The 22,350-nt window shown below is 30.9% G+C and overlaps 2 protein-coding genes across 3 annotated transcripts; one reads left to right on the plus strand and one right to left on the minus strand.

Annotated features, from left to right (window-relative positions):
• Positions 1-206: 206 nt before the first annotated feature.
• LOC107015561 (uncharacterized protein KIAA0930 homolog) lies at positions 207-9,472 on the minus strand. 2 transcript variants are annotated; one of them, XM_027916680.1, is made up of 13 exons: positions 9,180-9,472; positions 7,696-7,734; positions 7,433-7,619; positions 7,245-7,319; positions 5,431-5,537; positions 5,059-5,119; positions 4,767-4,826; positions 4,604-4,678; positions 3,238-3,384; positions 2,456-2,510; positions 1,605-1,724; positions 720-946; positions 207-598 (listed from the first exon to the last, which is right to left on the minus strand). In XM_027916680.1, the coding sequence occupies exons 3-13, from the start codon at positions 7,601-7,603 to the stop codon at positions 575-577; spliced, it is 1,122 nt and encodes a 373-aa protein (XP_027772481.1). In that variant the 5' UTR covers positions 7,604-7,619; positions 7,696-7,734; positions 9,180-9,472; the 3' UTR covers positions 207-574. The 2 variants fall into 2 exon arrangements, with proteins under 2 accessions (XP_027772481.1, XP_015071358.1); XM_015215872.2 differs by lacking the exon at positions 7,696-7,734.
• A 9,918-nt stretch (positions 9,473-19,390) lies between these two features.
• Positions 19,391-20,269, plus strand: LOC107017382 (phytosulfokines 3-like). Its single transcript, XM_015217624.2, has 2 exons — positions 19,391-19,567; positions 20,003-20,269. Exons 1-2 carry the CDS (start codon positions 19,460-19,462, stop codon positions 20,138-20,140), a joined length of 246 nt encoding a protein of 81 aa, XP_015073110.1. The 5' UTR covers positions 19,391-19,459; the 3' UTR covers positions 20,141-20,269.
• The last annotated feature ends 2,081 nt before the right edge of the window (positions 20,270-22,350 follow it).

A 22,350-nucleotide genomic window follows, 5' to 3' on the forward strand; every position in this document is an offset into this window, starting at 1 on the left:
CAAACTTTTCCAATCTTATATCAACCCAAACATACATGCTCTCAACTGTCGATAAGTGATCTTTGTACTTTAATAGCCAATCCAATCTTCCATTGTTTCGGATTTTTGTGCCTCCCAAATATAGATTCAGGTTTCAGTTTTAGAACTAACATGCCAATTCAACACGAGCTAGACGGATATTTACTAACTCATAGGCAGAACCAGGATTTCAACTTTATGGGTTTTTGAATTATAGAACAACTCTTTCAAGTGCTAATATAACTGAGTTCTAATATTAAATGTTTACATATTTAATGAATTCCTTAACACAAATACACAGTTTGAGCAAAAGATACTGGGTTCATCCAAACTCATATCAGGACATCTACCTCCGCCCCTGGTACTAAGTTGATGTGCATGGGAAGCAAATTAAATCTTGAGCGGGGATCGGGATTGGTGGAAACTTATATACATACTATCACCATTTTTTCTGTTTCATAATGGAGCAGCTATCTCACCTTTCAGTGATGCTCTTTAGTCTTCTCCATCTCTGGAGTTAAAAAAAAAAAGTCCTATTCTGAAACCCACGAAATTCTTACAGATTAACGGGAGGACTTCCCTGAAATGGAAACAAGAAACTTCATTCAGAGGTCTACTCATGAAAGGAGCTCCAGTTAAAAAAATAACCAAACAGATTGATCTGAATGAAGGAACATTGTGCTAATCGAAATAGCTCTCACCTTGAACAAAAGATCATGAGCAATATGTTCCCAAGGTAATGATATAGACATCAAGCAGCATTTTAGGGGGATCAGTCCTTCATCTCGGGTAGCAGAGGCAGCAGCATATGCATGCTTTGCTGCCTCTGATGCAACTGATGCAGCTCGTCTCACAACTGCACTGAAGCTTAATCCTTTTTTCGAGTCGTGGTCTACAGAATTTTGGCTCAAGTCCTGCTTGCTTTGATCTGATACACAGAAGTAAAAGCATCGAATATTTAATTTGCAGAAGGTCTAAATAGATCAATCTATACAAGGAAGACCATCATGCAGTACCATTTCAAAGGGCTGGAAGAAAACAGATTAAACTAAATAAAGCATTTGATTGCATATGAAAATTGATATTTCTTTTAGCCGAGGATCTATCGTTAACAGCCTCTCTAGCCCAGAAAGATAGGTCAAGGTCTGCATACAACCCCACCCTCCCCAGACCCTACTTGTGGGACCACGCCGGGTATGTTGTTATTGTTAATGCATTTGGTTGCAGCCGAAGTGATTAGTTACCATGCATACTCGTATCAAATGAAATCTTCTAGCTCACACAGAAGACAGCATAAATGGAATGACCCACACCAATGCACAAAAGTAGCTATCACAAGATTCAGGTTTCTTTAAGATTTTCAGAAATATTTGTCCCAATAAATGTAGATGAATTCCCTGCTAGTGTTATTGGAGCGTTTGAGTTTCTAAATCAACTGAGCAAAATTGAGAAGATATAATAAGTTACTCTGTAAAAAATTGAGCAATCACCATCTTTATGACAAGAAATCAAATAACACAACCTCACAAAGGGAGATCAAATTTTGTGATACAACATGATGAAGCAGTAACTATTTTTCAGTTTACCTACAACACCAGACACAGCTACTTCAACTTCCCCACGTCCTCCAGGGCCTTTCATGTAAATCCTGTCAGTTTTCCCGACAGAATGAAGTGAAAGAAGGCTCCCAAATCCAGACCTTCCAGCTGTGAACATAAAAGGAGTTGACATTAGATTGCCAGAATACATTTTCCTCTTGAAACTGCCAGAAAAAAAGGACTAGGAAATCTCCCTGCAATTGAAATTCGATGATTTACTATATCAACTGTTTTGACTTTAACTCCAGCAATGCAGAGGTGTAGTTGTGACATCAATTCCTTAAATGATACTCCTCCCTCATTCCTAATTCATGTGAGACTCACTATTTTGCTACCGTTTACAATATTTATTTTATTTGGATAAATAAGCAAACAACTTTATTAGAAGAAGACAACAACTAAGATAATGCGATATATTACAGAAAGGGTATCCATTTCCACCAATTATATTATTCTATCCAACTTTTAAAAGTTTCAAGAGGTTGAAAAACATTTATAAATGAGATCAAATTATCGATGTGTCATTTCATCCATTAAATAACTTTTCAACTAGTACCCTTTTTTATGGCAAAGAGAGGATCTAAGTTCGTACAGTCATATCATGATATACAATCCTCACACTTCAATAGTTCCCAATAAGTTTTACAGTACTAACACCTCATCTTAGTTGCTAAACAGGACAGTTTGGACTACAAACAAGTGCAATGGGACATGCAAAGTGGAACAATCCAGATGGTTCACCAGTTTCCATTTAAAATTGATTTGGTAGCGTCACAAAAAGAAACGACAAACAATTATTGTATGATACTGAAGACCACATGTCGAAACAGCAGATTTACCGTCATATGCATCTCGGACCATTTGATAGCTGACGAAGCCTGAGAAAAGAGTAATCTGGAATCATATTAAAAGCTGTTAGTACACCAACAACTTCACAACTAAATTTTCATGAGAACTGCAAGTCTACGCTAAATACATAATAAACACAATATCCAACATATGAGGACCTCAAAATACATTGTCAGAAGCTTGTAAGCAAGAGAAAAAATCATCAGAAAATTCTATCAAACATTTGATAAGGTAAAATATAAGTGCTTAATTTTAGCTGTGCAAGTGAAATAAAAAACTACTGTAGAGAGTGTGGCTGTTAAGACGTCAAATTAGGTCAGATGACCAAATATGTCATCCCTAAAAGAAAGTTTTAGTGAACCAAGCAGTTCACCGATGATGTTTGTTTCCTGATGAAATGATTGGCTTTGTTAATGGAGTCAAGAAAATGCAAAGTAGTTTTAAAAGAACCAATGAGAAAGAAACCCAGAGATGGTGTTTTCTTGTGTCTCGACTAGAGAAAACATATTCCTGGGCTGCTTTCTTTCCTTAAATTTCCCGTTAGGAGGCAGGTAAATAGATGAACACTTTTTGCATGATAAATAGAAATGTGTGTCAATTATACTAAATCCAATATTCCATAACCTTCCATTTCTTCAACAAATAATAAAGTAGAATTCACTATTCAGTGCTATTGTTTACTTTTACGTCATGTCATTACAAACTAAAAGCACCAAAGTAAAGCAAGAATTATAAATACTATTCACTAATAGAGCAAAACAGTTTCTCAAACCTTTGATGTTGGTGCTTTTCCAGAACTTGTATCACTACTTGATGTATCAGCAGGACTGCAGTCTTGTCGTATTCTCTCCCTTGGAAATGCAGCTCCATCATGTGCATTTAAAAGTACACAATAGCAGTGATCAACATCTGTCAAGACCTGAAGAAACATAATTTGCAGTGCTACTACAGTAGTGACTAGTTATATCAAAAGTGAATGAAGAAGTATGCTCTAACTTATTTTCACGTGAGTGTTAATTTAGCGATCAATGCTGATTATCACACTTGTGCCCTTTCGTGGAATGCTGCCTCGGATTTCATGTTTTCTCCCAATTTAATGGGGGGAATCAACCTCAGAAAAACTTTAAGCAACATTTGTTCTTTCCCAGAGATCAGTTGGGAAACAAAAGAATTAATAGCCCAATGTCATCTATTCTACTGCTCCTTCAGGGTGTCATTTATGGCAACTTCACATTCGATTAAACTGGTATAGGCCATCAAATCTATTCCACATCAAGGTAAACTAAGTCACTAACTGAAGGATTATCCAACCTATTGATAATTCAAGCCTTAGAGAATAGGGGTTCATACTCCTTGTTTTTTTAATTAATAAATACAAATCAGAGATTTTCACAAACGGTTTTAAATTCAAGGTAGAAATGATAAAGTAGCCAAAAATGATTTGCAGGACTCTATGAGCATGAGGCCAAAATTGAGATATGCAACAAAAGCTTCTAGAATTTTGCAATGTCATACATGAAAGCAAACTAGAGATACAGAATGCTTGTACAAGCAAAGGAAGGTATTTACAGTCCGAAACTACAAAAGATGTACAAAATGCCTATCTTACACGGATTTTGCATGCAAAATGATAGACTACTGCAATCCATCAAGATATAATTGTTTTCTTACAGATCAAATGTGAATGAAAACCAAAGAGTGATTAACATCTAGATTACATGCAAAATGGTAGACCACCCGTGATCCTTCAAGGTGTTACTATTTTACAGGTCTAATGCAAATAAAAGGTTAGTATTTGACGTGCAGAATAGAATGCCTCTCAACAACATAAGGGAAGGGGGCAAGAATAAGTTTCCATTCAGCAAACATGAAAACCCCGGGGTGATTAACTGATAAGATAATCTATTACAACAACATACCCATTGTAATCCAACAAGTGGAGTCTAGTGAGGGTGGTGTGTACGCAGCCTTATCCGTACCTTGTGAAGGTAAAGACTAGAGAGGTTGTTTCCGATAGACCCTCGACTCAAGTAAAGCATATAAAAGTCAAGTATGGAAAGGTTTCCAGTACATTATGCCTTTCATATATTAAGCCACATAGCAACTTAACAAAAGTGGTCTGGGAGTTGATATATTACCACTGCATCAAAAGTGGAATCGAAATCATCAACTGCAAAACATATCTCTGGGTAGGCAGAGGTTGTTTCTACTTCCTGAATATATATTTATAATGCCATTAGAAGACATTTATACCAAGCATAAAAGCAGTCATATGGATCTCCAGATATTAGACACACTTACCTTTCTTGAGTCCAAATGAAAATTGATACGACTTGGAGATGCATAGACTGTTTTGACAACCTGAAAAAGTATAGAAATAAAAGAAGAACAACCATTTGCTTTCACTTATGAAAACCTTCAAGGGATGAAACTAAACTAGAGATACGCGAGGAGCCAAACATGTCACAAAAATCTACTTGGCTTTCTACAGTAATAAAAAAGGGTAGCAGGTTTTATGTAATAACTACTTGAATAGTAAAGTGAATCAGATTAGTATGAACACTAATAGGAAGTTTCTGATCTGCCTACTTGCCTTGTATATAGGAGATAGTGGCCGGTCTTTTCCAGTCTGGTAATTCTGAAGGACCTGTTGACTAGCACAAAACCAAAAAAAAAAAAAGGAATATCACTAAAGAGAATACTAAAAGTTGTTATGCTTTAGCTGATGCATAAACATATGATACAAGGACAATGAATATCCAGGCAAATTTTACAGCTGAAGTTCCTCTTTTTGAACCAAAAACAATTAAACAGAAATATCTTGAGAAGATACTCAAAATTTTTATAGGTGTTTTCCTGAGTATTCCCTTATTAATCAAAGTAAAAAACTCAAAAGTCATACAACCATGTGAAGTAGAACATTAAGACACTACATCATGGAACAAAGAGAAGTATGGAATAGTACCTGCAAATTGCAACCGTCACACTAAAAGAAGTTTGAGCAATTAAGTTCAAGTAAAAGGAGCGCCTCCAATCAACATCTGATGCACTTGCACCAATTAAGTCATCCAACTGACATGAAGACAATAAACAATAGAAATTTGTCACCTTTGAAAACATCTAATACTATCTAGTATATTCTGATGAAGATAAATAACTAAGGGTCGTTTGGTAGCTAGCTTGAAGTTGAAGGCAAGTATGAAATCCAGCATAAATAAATACCATGTTCTGGTAGTTGGTTAGGAAGTGAGCTATTCAAGTATAAAATTAATACGGTATTTGGTTTGCAATTAGAAACCCACATAACTAATAAATGTATAAGCTATGAAGGAATCTATGTATTAGTTTATGCAGGATAGACGGTGAGATAACTAATACATAAATAACTAAATCATGCATAACTAATCCCTGCATAAAATAATACATAAATTTCCTCTCATAACTAATCCCTACATTGCTAACATATGTTTACCTGCATAACTCTAACCACCAACCCAGCAACTCCAATTGTTATTGATCAATCTTACCTTTAATGTGACCACAATCAAATGTAGAAACCAAATCTGAATTCATTCTCTTCAAACTAAACTACTAGGTTATCGAAGCAAAAGCTAGTGAAACAATCATCTATATCAATTGCATAATCTCTATATCAATTGTCAAATAAATTTGTTAACATCAAAATGTATCATCAATGTTGGAGTGAAGTATATGTCCTCTAAGATGATATCAATCTAGACTCAGGATGCCCATGAATACATTATAATTGAAGATTCCAAAGAAGACAAGTGACCATGGAATCTGGATAAATGTTTTCCGATCACAGTATCTTAACTTTTCAGTATGAATTTGGCTCTTTGGGTACTTAACCAGTTAATGAGATACTTATATCATGTAATTGTATTTAGAAACTGTTATGCCATAAATTTACAGAACTTGAGAGCCCATAACATTCCTAAAGCATATTTTGCAGTGTTTGTAGGAATAGACTTAAAAACGAGAGTGAGACAGTACCTCACAATGAATGCAAAAAGAAACAGTACAACACTCTGCAGGATGAAGAATGTCAAGTTCTTTTAGTGTTGCGTGATCTTATAACACAAAAAGGTAAAAATTCCTCATAGCATACTGCAACATCAATGGTCACTGGCACTCATCAAAAACATAACTAGTATACGATCTTGAAAATCCATATCCCCAACTATCTTATGGTCCAAGTAGAGTGATGAACCACCAGCCTTTATTTAGAAGGACCACTCCTGTATTGCCTCTTTCGAGAAATGACAATTCATCTTTATCATGCATGACGGATAAATAAGAACGTCTCACCATTATTCCCCAACGTAGCATTTGGCAACAGTTAATTTAAGATGTAGCATGTCCAACATCTACCCTTTTTCATAACCTAGATATAATTTTCCAGTCCCATTTACTTGTATTCAGCTCTTATTTCAGGCGTAATCTAGAAACCTTGAATCACCTCGAGTTTTTTCTTTGACACATGTGGCGTTAAAATAGACCTAAAGTAAGTACAGTGAAACAAAAACAAGAGATTTGCTTAAAATCCAAATTAAACTAAACAAGACAGTCTACATATATAAAGAAGAAAAAGACTCAGCTTGATGATTCATACAAATTTCCAAGTTTATTGGCCCATATGGATCATAACAGTCGAGTAAACATACATCATACATTCAAATGATTAACACCTTAAATGAAAGAAAATACTTCTTTACGCGTGTCAGAGACATCTGAATGAAAAACTTGTGCTGTTTTTACCTTAGGTGCCCACCTGCGTACAAAGTATGGAGAGTTTGCAGATTCGTTTTCATTTGACCCATGTTTCTGCAAATGCTGCACCAAATATATATATAATCGTAGTAATTCACTTTCAGTAAACTGTTATTCAGATTCAGCAGGTTGCAACTTATAACCCTAAAATAAGGGGAAAATGAGAAGATGTGTACCAATTTTTTTACAAAGAATACAAGATCATCTTCCTGACGCCCCCTAGACTCCCTTCCACGAATGAAATACACATCCATAACGCCATGCCAGAAACGTGGATCCGTTTCAACATCTGATGTTTCATCTTCCACTATGGTTTGCCCTAACATCTTTGAATTCTTCTTCACCATACATAGCAACTCTGATCTGCATGGAGTTTGAATTTGAGTAGGCAAACAAACACAAATAGAAGCGACAGTATAACACTCTTCACTTCCCCTACCATACTCTTAAGAGATTCATAATAAAGTATCGCATAAACCTAGAAAATAAAGAAAGAAACCAATGATGAGGAGCAAAACAAAGCCATTTTGAATATTCTTATTAATCATTCAACGCCGCTCAACCAAAGTAAAAGCATAACCATCAGTTCCTTTCCAAAGGAAGTTCAAACCATATTGACTTGAAAACATGAAATGCTTATCAGAAATTCATCATGTCATTACCCAATTTCAGAGGGAAGTGCCAAAAGCCCAAAATGAACACTTCACATGCAAATTTGATAAGCAACTATCAGTATCTTAGGAATCGCTACACTTGCAAAATTCACTAGGCAGATTTATAATTTCATTCAATTGACAACATAAACTTCAAAACCTATCACTTCTAGCTACTTGTACATCCAACAAAGATCTCATTTGATAACACCACGAGACAAAAAGAAAAAAGAGAGGAAAAACATAAGGACAAACTTCACCTCCTAACAGTTAATTCCTGACACAGCAGATTCCCACTGGTAATGCTAGTCAAAGAATCAAATCAATTTAGCAGGTTCATAATGTCTTCAATAACTAAACATAATCACAAAAAACTTGTATGTTGTCTAATCCAAATAGGGAGTTCAAAAAGCACACAGTTCAACTCTTACTCAGTCTCAATCATAATGCTAGTCAAATAAATTTAGCAAGTTCATTATTTCTCCAATAATAACATAACACAAAAAGTTCTCATTTCTCACTCTCTAACTACTAGTATGTTTACATCCAAATAGAGATTTTAAAAGCACAAATTTCAACTCCCAACTCAGCATCTTCGGGATCATAATGCCAGTCAAATTAAGTTGGCTAGTTCCTTATTCTTCAATATGTAACATTAACACAAGAAAATCTCAATGTATAAGCTACTTGTATGTTTTTCAACTCCTATATTAGAGTCTTCTGAATTGTAATGTTAGTCGGAACAATCAGAAAGTTCATTATTTCTTGAATACATAATATAAATACAAAAAATAATCAATCTCTTAGCTACTTGCACGCTGTTTAATCCAAATACAGATATCAAGATCACAAATTTCAACTCCTAACTCAGTGTCCTCGGAATAGTAATGCTAGTCAAATAAATTTAGCAAGTTCAATATCTCTTCAATAAACACCGTAATCACACACACTAAAAATCTGCAGCTACTTGTAATTTGCATGCCTTTATCATCCAAACGTCTATTAACTTAAATTTCAACTCCTAACACAGCATCTTCAGGATCACAATGCAAGTCAAATCAATTTAGCAACTAGCAAATATATTATTTGTTAATTAAATAACCTAAATACAAAAATGTTCTTCAATCTATAACATGAACGCGAACATATTCTCAATCTCTAGCTACTTATATGTCTTGTCAACTCAATATCCATTACTATCAATCCTTCGAAACCTAATTAGAGAAACGGAAAGTAAAAGTATAGCTAATAATTCTCAAATTAAACTCACCGACTAGGGGTTTGGGCTCCCTCCCCTAGCATTTTCTTCTTCTTCTCTATGAATGAAAACTCTCCTTTCAACAACGCAGATTTAATACCGCTGACTCCGCCGCTCAAAAATTGATGAAATTTCTCAGACTACGATGCGTTTCGGAGAGAACGAAGCAATAGAAGAAGACGAAGGAAGTAGCCACAGTAGCCGAGTAAGAGAAAGACACCTGGTTTGTTGATCTCAGAAAAGCTTCCAAAAATTTCTCTGAAATTTACAAAGGAGAGTGAAACTCCTCGTGCTGGATGGTAAAAATTGGCTACTTTTTTTTTTTTTTTATGTAGGTGCTTTTTAACCCTATTTTCTCGTTAAATTCGACTTTCTTCCCAAAAACATTTCATATGTCAAATTAAGCCCCCCGTTTTGTGACTTCATTCAATTGATACCTTTATCTATTAAAATTTAGAGAAAAAAAAATTACCTTTTCCATCTGGTATTCGATACTTGTGTTGGAGTCTGATTAATTCAAATTTATGTTGTGTAAAGCCCCAAATATGGAAAAATATGATTTTTTCAAATATTTAATTTTGATACTTTTAGTTACATAATATATACCCAGCGTATATAATTGAGTGTATATGTAGTTCAGTTCTATTTTATAAGACCGAATACATAAACAGATACCTAAATTTATTGGGTTTTTCCCCTCAGGAACTTCAACTATGTTATTTTCTTATTGAATCACTGAAACACTCATACTTTGTTTCTTTTAAATACCGTTAGTTGATGTGCAACCAGATTTTGTGAGGGATATTGATGGAAGATACATATGTTGTTCTAGAATTCATTAGTTCAATTGATAGTGAAAATGTTCGAAAATAATTGTGTTTTACTTCAAGTCATTTGAACACATTAGAAAACAAATGAGACTAACACACAATTTGTCTTCATTCCTTCAATCAAAATCATTATAATACAAACACAATTAAAAGCATTTACAATAGAAAAGTCAATCATATCAGCTAACAGTTTAAAAGGAACAAATTACGGGTGATTGAATGATTCGATTAAAAAATGGCACGGTTGAGATACCTGAAAAAAATCCAGCAAATTTAAGAATTTATTCATGAGTTCGGCAGGGGCAGACCCACCCTATACCGTGGGGGTGCACGTGCATCCGGTAACTTCCAAAAAAATCATACGTATATATGCATATCTATTTTGAAAAAACTGGTAGAAAGTAAAATATGTCAACAGTGCAGCTTTTGGGCAATCTCTAAAAGATAGAGATATCATCCTCTAGACCAGGGTTCGAATTTCGCTTAAGCTTATTTTTATTTTAAATTTACCTTAAATTTTATATTTGAGCTATGATTATATTGGTGTACCCAAAATATTTAAGTTATGGATTCGTCTATGAAGTTCGACCATTTGATAAACTAGATGACCGAATGGTACAAATATGGTCAATTATCCTCTATTTTACGTAAAAGTCACATTTAATCGACATTTATGGGGGTAGGCCTAACTGAGGAAGCCCACTGGATTTAACAAGCTAAAGTGGGAGTAGGTATTGGGTATGAGTAGCAGTGGGCTTTTTTAACATTTTTGAGCTATTGAGATGAAGGAACATCTTAAGACTTTTCTAGAAAATAGGTGGGTCTCACACTAAATAAAAACCAGATTGGATATGTACAATAAAAATAATTGTAGATCCAAACTTTTGATTGTTGAAGCATTGTCAATATACCAACAACAACAACGTGAATAATATATTCAGTGTGATTTTATAATTGAGATATAAAGAATAATATGTATTCAATCTTAAAGGAAAAACAGGTACTGCATTAGCAGTGGTGACTAGGAAGTACTTTCAATCAATGGTTATTTGTAACTAATGAAAGCACTGGCTAAGTCAAGATTTTTAATAAGGGAAATCACAATTCATAGAAATAAATACGTAGAATAACCAAAAAAAATTTAACATCTATTATATATACATAAAATATTATTTTAACTATATATAAATATCATATTTTTTATCAAAAGAAATTCGCCCTTGCACCAAGGTGGCTCCACCCCTGAACGAAGGGTAGGAGCAAAATCAAACTCATTCATGATTGAAAGATTTAAAAAAGAAAAATTCGTTTAGTTTGATTTCCAATGATAAAATATGAAAGAGAAAAAATCAAATCTAGCATATTCTAGTTATATATGGTCAGTAAACAAATTAATCAACAATGAAAATAAATTTTGTTTTGTTTATAGTTCACGTTATGTAAGTTAATTTAATAAATAGATGTACAAAATTATATTCAAAACCAAATACAAAAAAAATCTAAATCATATAATACAAAATTAAATTTAAAAAATAAATGTATACCCTTAGCGGCTAGGGAGAAATGGCCAGTGGGCTAGCCGTTAGTAATAGTCTAAAAGCCAACATTTTTTCTTTTAAATTTATTTCTAATTCAAATTCATATAAAAAAAATTATATAAAAAATAATACATTATTTATAAAAAAAAATTAAATTTTTACTTAATAACAAAATCTCTCTTATTAAAAAATAAACTAGTAAGATTTACCAGTCTAAAAGACAACATGATCTGTAATGATTAGAAAAGTAACTGTAGTGAATAATTAAAGTAGCTTTAGATTTGCTTTATTTTACAAGTGTTTACTTTCGTTACAAATTGTTAATAAAAATATCGACAAGCATGATCTGTTATTGTTGTCCTTTTGTGTTGTTGACCTCTTCCTCATATAAAATACTTTTAAAACTTTATTTAATATGATAATTATATTTCATTGGATATGAATTTTAAAATATCAATTAAAAAAAAAGAATCTAAAAAATAAAAAGACCCAGCCAAATTCGAAGAACATAGATTAGTGGTGGTGGTCTAATAGATCTAGCAATGATTCAAATGATTCCAAATCTTGGACCCAATTTTTGAGACCAGACTCGTGACAAAGAAATTTGAATTATTAAACTATAAATTAGATGGATTTGATAATAGATATTAATTTAATTAATCAATGCATCAATAGATAAAAACAATTTTAAAAAATTATTGCTTGACAAATGTATAGTGTAATTGTTACTTAACTCTTGACTTTGTAATTTAAGATTCAGCTTTTAAAATTAGCATATGTTACTTCTGTCATTCCGCTTATTTCTAGTTCGTGAATTTAACTATTTTATTAATCTTTTTATTGATATATCTATCTTATATTTATATCACGGCTAGCTATACTAAAAAAGATAAAAATTGAAATATTTATTTTTTTGACTAGATACATTTTCTAATCTTATTTCAATGATATTTTTTAAAAAATCATATCGATAACGTGTTTGATATTTATATTCTCATAATTTATCCTTATCCTTCAAAAAAATTATGAGAGCAATAAATCATATGGTTCATTGACAGTTTCTTTATCATGTGCTTTGCTTCCCTTTTTTTTCTCAAGTAAAAAAAAGACTGATTCGTTCTTTAATGTAATAAGATTAATTTTTTCCTCCATTTTCAACAAAATGGAAAAAGAATAAAGTAAACAAATAACAAAAGAGTGGATAACCAAATCTAAATTCTTAACAAAATCTCTTGTATGAGCAAAGTGTAAGAATGTCAAGGATCAATTACTATCTCTTCTAACAAAGGCTACGATAAAATTCCTCTATCCTTAATCAGATTTCTTAAATTCTTAATCAGAGTTTTTAAATTTAAACTGATCTGTAAAACAAATCTTTTTAAAATAGAATTATAAAGAACATAAAACAAAAAAGGACCATAATTAATTATTATAATAGAAAGTAATTACCATGTATATTCACATAACATGAAATTGATATTCCATATTCAAGCATATATATCTAGTAGAAGTAATAATATAAATCAAGCAACATACTTTTTCCAAATTGCTCTATTTTTTCTTAATTAATTACCAAACAGGACAAATTTAATAATGCATGGTAATTAATAAAATGCTTCCTTATTTTTCTTTCCTTTAGTCATCAATATTGGCCTTCTGCTGCTACATGAAGAATTAGTGCTGGAAATTCCATAATTGCCATCATTATACATCAAAGGCAAATCATTAGCATCTTCACCTTCATCTTCATGAGTAGCAATGCGGATACATGAACAACGTTGTAACGACGCGAAAAACGCGGCGGATACACCGTTGATCAACCACATAGCCATTCCATCGAATTTTCCGCAGCCAGACGTAGTAGTACTGGCTGCGGAAGACCGAATTCTCGGTTCGACGGAACTTGGCCGGAAATTGAAAAAACTGGCACAACTAGTGGTGGTGGTAGTAGCTGCCATGATTTTAGAGAGAGAAAATGTTGTAGAGAGAGTGAGAGAGGAATTAGGAAAAGAGTGGGTAACAAAGGTAGTTTTTTATAATTTGTTTTTGCATTTGAAGATTTTTTCTTAAAAAAAATAAAAAAGAACATTTTAGTTGTAACATGTTCATCAATCATCATTACAATTTTATATTTACGCATGCCCTTTATCATTTTTACTTACTTATTCTCTTTTTTTTTCGTTTAAAAAAGAATGAATTTCTTTCTTTTTTCTATTTATTTAAAAAATGATTTTTTTCAAAATACTTAAATAATATATCTAAAGTCGCAAAATTAAATAATATTTTAATATATTTGACATAACTTTTATTTATGATCGATTGAAAAATTTCTTTATTTTCTTAAACCATGAATCAAATTAACTAGGTTATATATTTTTTTTAAACGGAAGGAATACTCTTTTGATTTTATTTTTAATTTTTGGTGAAAAAACAAAGAAGGGAATATTGGTATTTGGTGTGAGACACATTTAGGATAAATATTTACTAACTTTAGCACATATAGTCATATACGTAGTTCAACATCCAAATTAAGGGTCGATTTACAAAAATATTCCCTTTTTAGGTTACTATTTAGATCTCATCTCTATTTTTAAAATTTGTATAAAAGGAAAAGGCTCAAATATGTCATCGGATTTTCAGAAAAGACTCATTTATGTCATTCGTTAAAAGTTTGGATCATCTATATCGTTATCGTTCAAAAAAAGACTCATTAATGTCATTATATTTTAACAGTGATTTTGCAAAACCATTTTTAAGTCGTGACCAATTGTAATTCGGCCACGTCATAAAAAAGGAATAAGGAGGCTCTCTATAATTTATATTTAAAAAATACCACATGATAAACTTGTGATATATGAACTCAACGTACATTTGAGTTTTGACCTTCATTACTTCTTTTTTTGGATGGTACCTTCATTACTTAAATATGAGTTGTTCATCCATTTATATAAGAAGTATGTCGGAATTGATCTATATTTAAAAGTATATTATCCTCTTGATTATGAAGTACCAATACAAATATCAGATAACATATGACTAATTAAATGGTGAAAAGATATCTTGGAAATTTGTGAACATTGAACCGTTTATGCTCAAATTCAATCTCTATCAATTTTGAACATCAAATTAATATATATATAGTCATGACTGAACAGGTTAAATCTACTTTTTTTTTCAAAAAAATAAGATAGAAAAATGTAAATTGTAACTAATTAAGAATTAAACATGCTTATCTTCGGAGGTGGCTGGACAGTGTTAAAAAAAAAGATATCTGTCTTAGGCTTGATTTTTTTTTTATAAATAATAGGTTATAAGTTATTATTTTTTTAACAAATATTGAATACCATTTGTCGAAAAAGTAAATATTTCATGAAAAATGAAGGGATTATTAGAAGAAATTTGACATATTTTGAATACTATATCTTATGAAAAATAATTTAAAATAAGAATGGTTATATTATGAGGTGAAAATTGAAAGAAATAAATTATATAAAAATTATTAACAATTTAAATTTAAAGCCCCATTTAACTTTAGGCCACTAATACGCTTGAGTCGCTACCGCTTGATCTTTGTTTTTGTACTCGGTCAAATCAAGCATGATTCAATGGGTTAAATCTTTTTCTATTATTGTGCTTAGTCAAATATCACAGTCTATTTAGTAAAATATGGCACATCCCTTTCACAATATAAAATAATAAAGACATGAAAATAATAATAATTGTGAGAATATGGACAGTAGAGTAGAGCTAGGCCTTGGCATGTTCAAATGCAATTATGAAACCCAAATGTATAAAGATGCAACCATCATTAATTATAATTCATAATAGTAATTAGTAATAGCCCTCTCATTGGCCTTTAAATAATTAGACATTAACCTGGCCTACATCGAATATTTTTTTTGAGTTGATAAGTCCCTTCCTTCAAAGAACAAACAATAGAATCTCTTACGTTTTCCTCTCTTTACCAACAGTAAATTCAAATTATATATCCTCCGTTCTATATTAATTGTTCATTTTTTCTTTTTTTACGCGCTCCTTAAAACTTTACAAACTAGTTTACACTTTTTTTTAAAAAAAAAATAAGTAAGTGTAGTACTAATATTTATCCCCGACCTACAAAAAGGACAATGAGTTTCCTAAATTTACTTCAAAAAAAATCGATTCATAGAATTCAAGACAAAAATAACAAAAGTAGTGGGTTAATTTAGTTACTTATTAAAAAGTAACTGAGTTAAAATAACAACGTTAAAGCGGCTATTTGTGCAATTCAGCCAATTATGTGAATTCAAAGTCTAAATTTATTGTTGATCCATTCTTGGTATGCTTTTAAGCAATGGACCAATTATCAATTTTAAACCAATGTGTAAAGAGAATAGGATCCTAACAACTTGAAAATAGATAATTTTTTATTTTTAATCTCGAGTTATCTCATAAATAAATCTTCACAATCTAAAGTGAAAACTTGTTACACTTAAAATTTTATCCATAAGACAAATAGGGTCAACAATTTAAGGTCACGTAAATAAACTTTCACGATCAAAAGTGAAAACTTGTTACATTTAAAATTTTGACCGAGAGTGGAGTCAACAATTAAGTTCACTCACCTTCAAGGATATTTTTGCAAATTCCAAAAGAGAATATGAATAGACAATAGTACTCCATATATACTTTTATCGGGCCTTATTAAATGGTCTGGGCTGATTTTCTCAAATAGCCCCTTTTGAGGTTACTATTTATATTAGTATATAATTCACATAAATTTTACAGTGTTAAGAACCAATTACCCTATTTTTCAATTATATTTAAAATTATATGAATTTCTTTAAAATTTATGGATTTCGAATATATTACTGAACTTCTGGATACATCAACAGGCATCCAGATACATAGAAGAGAGATGTATCAGAGAGGGAATAGGACATCCGGATGCATAGGGGAGGGATGTATATAGAGGAGAAGGATATATCTATGAGGGAAGGAATATATTAAAAAGGGGAGGGATGTATCCGAGAGAGATAAAGATGTATCAATGAGAGCGGAGTGATGTATCTGAGAGGAATTTTTTTTTTTAAATTTAAATAATAGAGAATTTGAGATTATGATAAAATAAGATATATATTTAGATAATTATTCGTTTATATTTTGTCCGTATAAAAAGTTATAAAAAAATAATAATTTATGCACTTAACAATTGGTTTCGGAATATGCAAAATAATTCAATGTATTTGTATCCCATGGTCATGATATTATAGAAGAGAGAGATAGAGAGCAAAATAAAAATCCTTTTCATTTTAATCTATTTATTTTACTTTTTTCTTTTTAATCTATTTTAGAAACAATATCACTTTTTTGTATTTAATCAAACTCTTTACAACCAACATCTCGTATGATTTATTTCTTTTAAAAAAATTAAATTTTGTGCTAAGTCAAATTTAAAACAAACAAACTGAATAACACCAAAAAAACCAAGAACACAATGTGCGTGTTGCAAAAACTAGTAATGATAAATGTAGGGGAAGAGGTTGGGGGATGATTGGTACTACTATAAACCTCTTATTTACTTATTCTTTCGTAATGTATATGTCACGTAAAGTAAGTGAAGTGTTCAATAACCCTATTTTGATTCTATAAAAAGATCATCTAGAAACATTTATAAATTAGAATGAGACTTAAAATTCATAATAAGGAAAAGATGGAAATTGAACATTGAACCATAACTTATAAGAATGAATGTTTAGATGTGGTAACTTGCATCAAATTTGGATATTATTCACATATTATTATTGATACATGTACAAATTTACACAAAAATAAATTTTCAATGTTCATAAAATTTGTATCTATATGTTCAATATTTACCTACAAATGATATTAAATTACACTACTTATTAGGTGATGCTTTTGATTTGTTATAGTAAAAATCAATGCAATTGTGATGATTTCTCTTCTTTTATAGGCACAACTGTGCTATCATACAATAGATTGAATGTTTTAAATTATTTCCACAAAAATTTAAGTGATGACTAAGTTGTCTTATGATGTTTAAGATAATTGTAACTTTTCATGTTACCAAAAAAGCTTGATTATTATATTTTTTTAATGATGTTTAAACATTTTATGTAAAACGATATCGAATAATATCTATTTTTTAGATGACACTTATAATTTGCCACAACGAGAACCAGTGCAATTGTGTGGACTTCTTTTCATTATTTTATAGGCTTAAGCGTTGTTGTAACACAATAGGTTAGAATGTTTGAAGTCATTCCCACTAATATTTATGCAACAACTAAATTATCTCATGACACACATTTAAACTATATTGTATCTTCATGTCATGGAAAGTCTAATTATCATATTTTTTTTTTGTATGATGTTTAAAATTTACGTCAAAAAATATTAAATGATATCACTCTGTGACGCTTTTACTATGCTATAACAAAAATGTAATTTTGACGTCTTCTCTCCTTTTACAATCTCAAACGTGTCATAACGCAGGTTGAATGTTTTAAATCATTCATGCTAAAATTTATGCAACGGCTAAGTCTCATGACGTGCAAGTAGACTAAACATATATACATTTAAACTAATTGTATCTTCATGGCATAAAAAGTCGATTATCATATGTTGTTTAAATTTAACGTGAAAAGATATTGAATGATATGCAACTGTGCCGATGTTTGTCCTTTTATAAACTCAAACGTGTTGTAATACAATAGATTGAACGATTTTAATCAATCGTGCTAAAATTTCAGCAACAACTAAGTCATCTCATGGTGTACATTTATACTAGTTGCGTCTTCATATCATAACAAGTTCTGATTTTCATTTTTTTTTACGATATTTTAATTTTACGTGAAAAGATATTGAATATACCACTTTAACTTCTAGACAATGCTTCTAATTTAGCAAGAATCACAATTGTTCCGACTTCTCTCCCTTTTTAGTCTTAAACCCATCGTAACACAATAAATTGAATATTTCAAATCATTCCCATTAAAATTTAAGCAACTACAAAATTATCTCATAACATATATTTAAACTAATAATCATAATTCTTCGCATGATACAATAGTCCAATTTATCATATTTTTCTTCAAATAGACATGGACTATGAGATGCAATTCAAATTGCATATCAGAAGTTCAACTTCTTTTTTTGGTTAAAAAAGAAAATAAAAATTCTCAATTTTTTTAATTAGGTGAAAATAAAACCAAATAAATAACAAACAGAACTTACATTTTCATTTAGTAAAAAAATCTACATCGATTAATAAACCAAGATTCTTGATTTACTAAAATTGTGGTTAAACAGTTGTCCCTCCGTCCACAATTGTTTGACATGTATACTAAAAATAGATGTTCAAGATTAATTGTCAATTTAAATAATCAAGAAACAATTAATAACTTTTTTCCAAATTTGCCCTTAGTTCAATTGGAAAGTTAGATAGACTTTTGATATTCTTGATAGGGTTATATTAGTCAAATTACACATTGTATTAAATTTTTCTTAAGGAATATGCATGACGTTAACATGACAAACAATTACAGACGGAGGGAGTACTTAGTAATTAAAGTTTGACCAAAAAAAGAAGACAAGATTATTCTTAATTAAGAATTAAAATGAATACTCATTGTGATCACGAAATATTTTCTTAATTTAAAGTTCATTAATTAGCTACACATTTGTGGCATGTACAAATTTTGTTACTTCCTCTACTTTCTAACCAATTTATGGCAATTAGTTATCAATTTGTCCTTATCAACACGTCAACAATTTAATTATCAAAATCCAATAAAATCTTGACCATATTTATAGTACATGATCCCCCTTTTCCCCCTATAAATTCTCTTGTACCATCTTAATAATAATTCAAAAAAATAAGAATAATTCAATTTCTTTGTTGTTGGGAAAATAGGAAAACATGTCTAAATTGTGCACTATTTTTGTTGTGGCATTTCTTCTTTGCTTCAATACTCTCACATTTGCTGTTCGTCCTAATTCTTTTTCTGCTCTCGATCCCAAAATTCAGGTAAAATTTGCGTGCACTTTATTCATACGAAGTTGTTGTTGTAATGATATCGTGTGTTGACAACTTTTGTAAAATTAGTCTAAAAATGATGATTTTATCTCTCTATATATACATAAAATAATGAAATTTCATTTATGTATATTAAACCTATATATATTTTTTCACACCACCAATATATTTTTATTTGTTATAGTATGTAATTTACTTTATTTTCTAGAGTGAACCAAATCATGTTAGTGGTTACATCGATTTTGTATAACTGTTTCCAACCAAGTTGAAATTAAAGGTATGGTTGATTCTTTTTATTTCACGTGTAACATTTAAACAGACGTGCCCTCGATCTAATGACTTTAAGTGTAACTTGTATTTTAAAATTTGATAGTTCACGGGATTCTGCAAGTCACACCAAGTTTGATTAATTGTTTGTATGTGCAGGTTGCAAGTGAAGGAAAAGTTGAAATTAAAGAAGCAAAATGTGAAGGAGTGGAGGAAGAAGAATGTTTGAAGAGGAGGACACTGGCTGCTCATCTTGATTATATTTATACTCAAAGTATTAATAACAATCATCCATAAAAAAATAAAAAACTTTTTATGTACTTTAAATTCTTAATCTCCTTTTAATTAGTATTAATTAACTATGAAAGGGGTTGTAATGGGAGTTGGTAGTAATAATAAAAATACTTCTGCTTAGTTTCTCTGTTATTTGGTGTCCTTATTTTATTTTTTTGATGAGATATTTATTTATTTATTCATATAATAATATATCACGTTATATTTCACGCTTTAAAAGAATTTATGCCCGCTTTACTAGTTCGATTGCTAAGGACAAATATAAAAAATCAGCCAATTTGTAATAAGCCCGTTTAATATAGAATGTTAATATCATTAATATAGAATATTAATGGTTGGACTTGTCATTTTGAATTATTGAAATAGTAGACAACTCATTGTCTTCAAGGTGACAAAATATAATCAAGATATCGTATTAATTACAGTACCATAAGTTTGAATTCTGATAATTCTCTTAAGATTAATTGTGTTTGACTAAGATTTCAAAAATTTTGATCAGGAATTTGGTCAAAGGCTACATTCTTTAAGAATTAAATTTTTTTAAAAAAAAGTAAAAAATCATACTTCCTCCGTTTCAAAAAAAATGACCATATTTCCTTTTTAATCTGTTTCAAAAAGAATAACCGCTTTTCTTTTTTGGCAACACTTTAACTTTAACTTTCCACGTGACATGTTTAAGACCACAAGATTAAAGTGTATTTTTGTACATTTGACATAACTTCAAATTAGAACCACAAAATTAAAAAGTCTTCTTTATTTTCTTAAACTCCGTTCTAAGTCAAACTAGATAAATCTTTTTTAAACAGAGGGAGTAAGACTTATGGCCCTATAATTAGCAGAAATCTAACACATGTTCTTCAAACGGGCTTATTACAAATTGGCTGATTATATTTTGTCACCTTGAAGAGAATGAGTTGTCTACTATTTCAAATAATTCAAAATGACAAGTTCAACCATTAATATTCTATATTAATGATATTAATATTCTATATTAATGATATTTGCGTGGCAAATCAGGCGGATTGAGTTAAATTGGGAAGGATCATAATGGATTAAAATAACAATCGGGTAAAGATTCAATCCAATCTAAAAAAATTTTGGGTCAAAATATTTTTTCTTTTAAACTATGTTAGTATCTATAAAATTATTATTTTCTTTCTTATGACTATATATAATATAACATACCAAATCGAAGAAAAAGTTTTTTAAAAATATTTTGACAGGATTTCTCATGACCCAATTCGAGTAACATATCAAACACGAGAAAATAAGCAAGAAATTCAATCTTTTTTTTTGAAAAACATTTTCCTAATCTATATAATACACCCTAAATCCAAAAAAACTTAGCAGTTTGCATGAACTAGAATCTTAGACCATGCACTTAATTTCCTACTGAAAAAGATATTACTATGTTACTAATGTTCATGAGTGTGAACTCACATACCTTTGTTGGAAACATCCAAAATTCCTAATCTAAGACTTTGAGGAGACTATTTTCTCCAGTAAAAAAGGTAGGTAGTTAAATAAATATTAACATTTTGTTGTCCACATTCTTTTCATACTTTAAACTGGTTAGTTTCAAGACTAGAAAATGACAGCTAGTAAGTCCCTGATGAGAATGTCCCACGTCAGACCGAGACAAGATCCCGAGACCCCTTGTATAGGTTGGACAATTCTTATCCCACGAACTAGCTTTTTTTGAAACTGAGTTAGACGCAAAATCTATTTAATAGTCTCATATAACTAGAGTCAATTGAAACTAATGAACATAAGGCACAAAATTTTAGTATACCTGTTTCGTGACGACAACACAACATTAAGAATACATGAAGAGAACAGCAATGGGATTGCTATGTCCTGCTTGCATCTACATGTTCAATTTCACCAAAGAAGCTTTACATGAATGTAACATATTCGAAATACATGGGATATCGATATATTAGCCACAGTGAAAGAACAACATGAAACTCTATGTTAGCGGTTAGCACTATTAACAGAGCAAGAAACATGGTAATGAAGGCGAACCTTGCTATATGTGCAATTTCATGCTTGATAAGGAGCAGCAGATGCTGTAACTGATCTTGTAGTAGAAATGTGACCAGAAGAAAAGGAGCACAGATCATATTGGAGCAATGAAACTTACACTCGTTCACGTTTGTTCATTCTGCTGTGTTCCAAATCTTTTGGTAAAGCAAGAAACACTTCAGAATCAT

The sequence above is a fragment of the Solanum pennellii genome, chromosome 4 (genome assembly GCF_001406875.1).
Source record: "Solanum pennellii chromosome 4, SPENNV200".
In the NCBI taxonomy this organism is placed as follows: Eukaryota; Viridiplantae; Streptophyta; class Magnoliopsida; order Solanales; family Solanaceae; genus Solanum; species Solanum pennellii.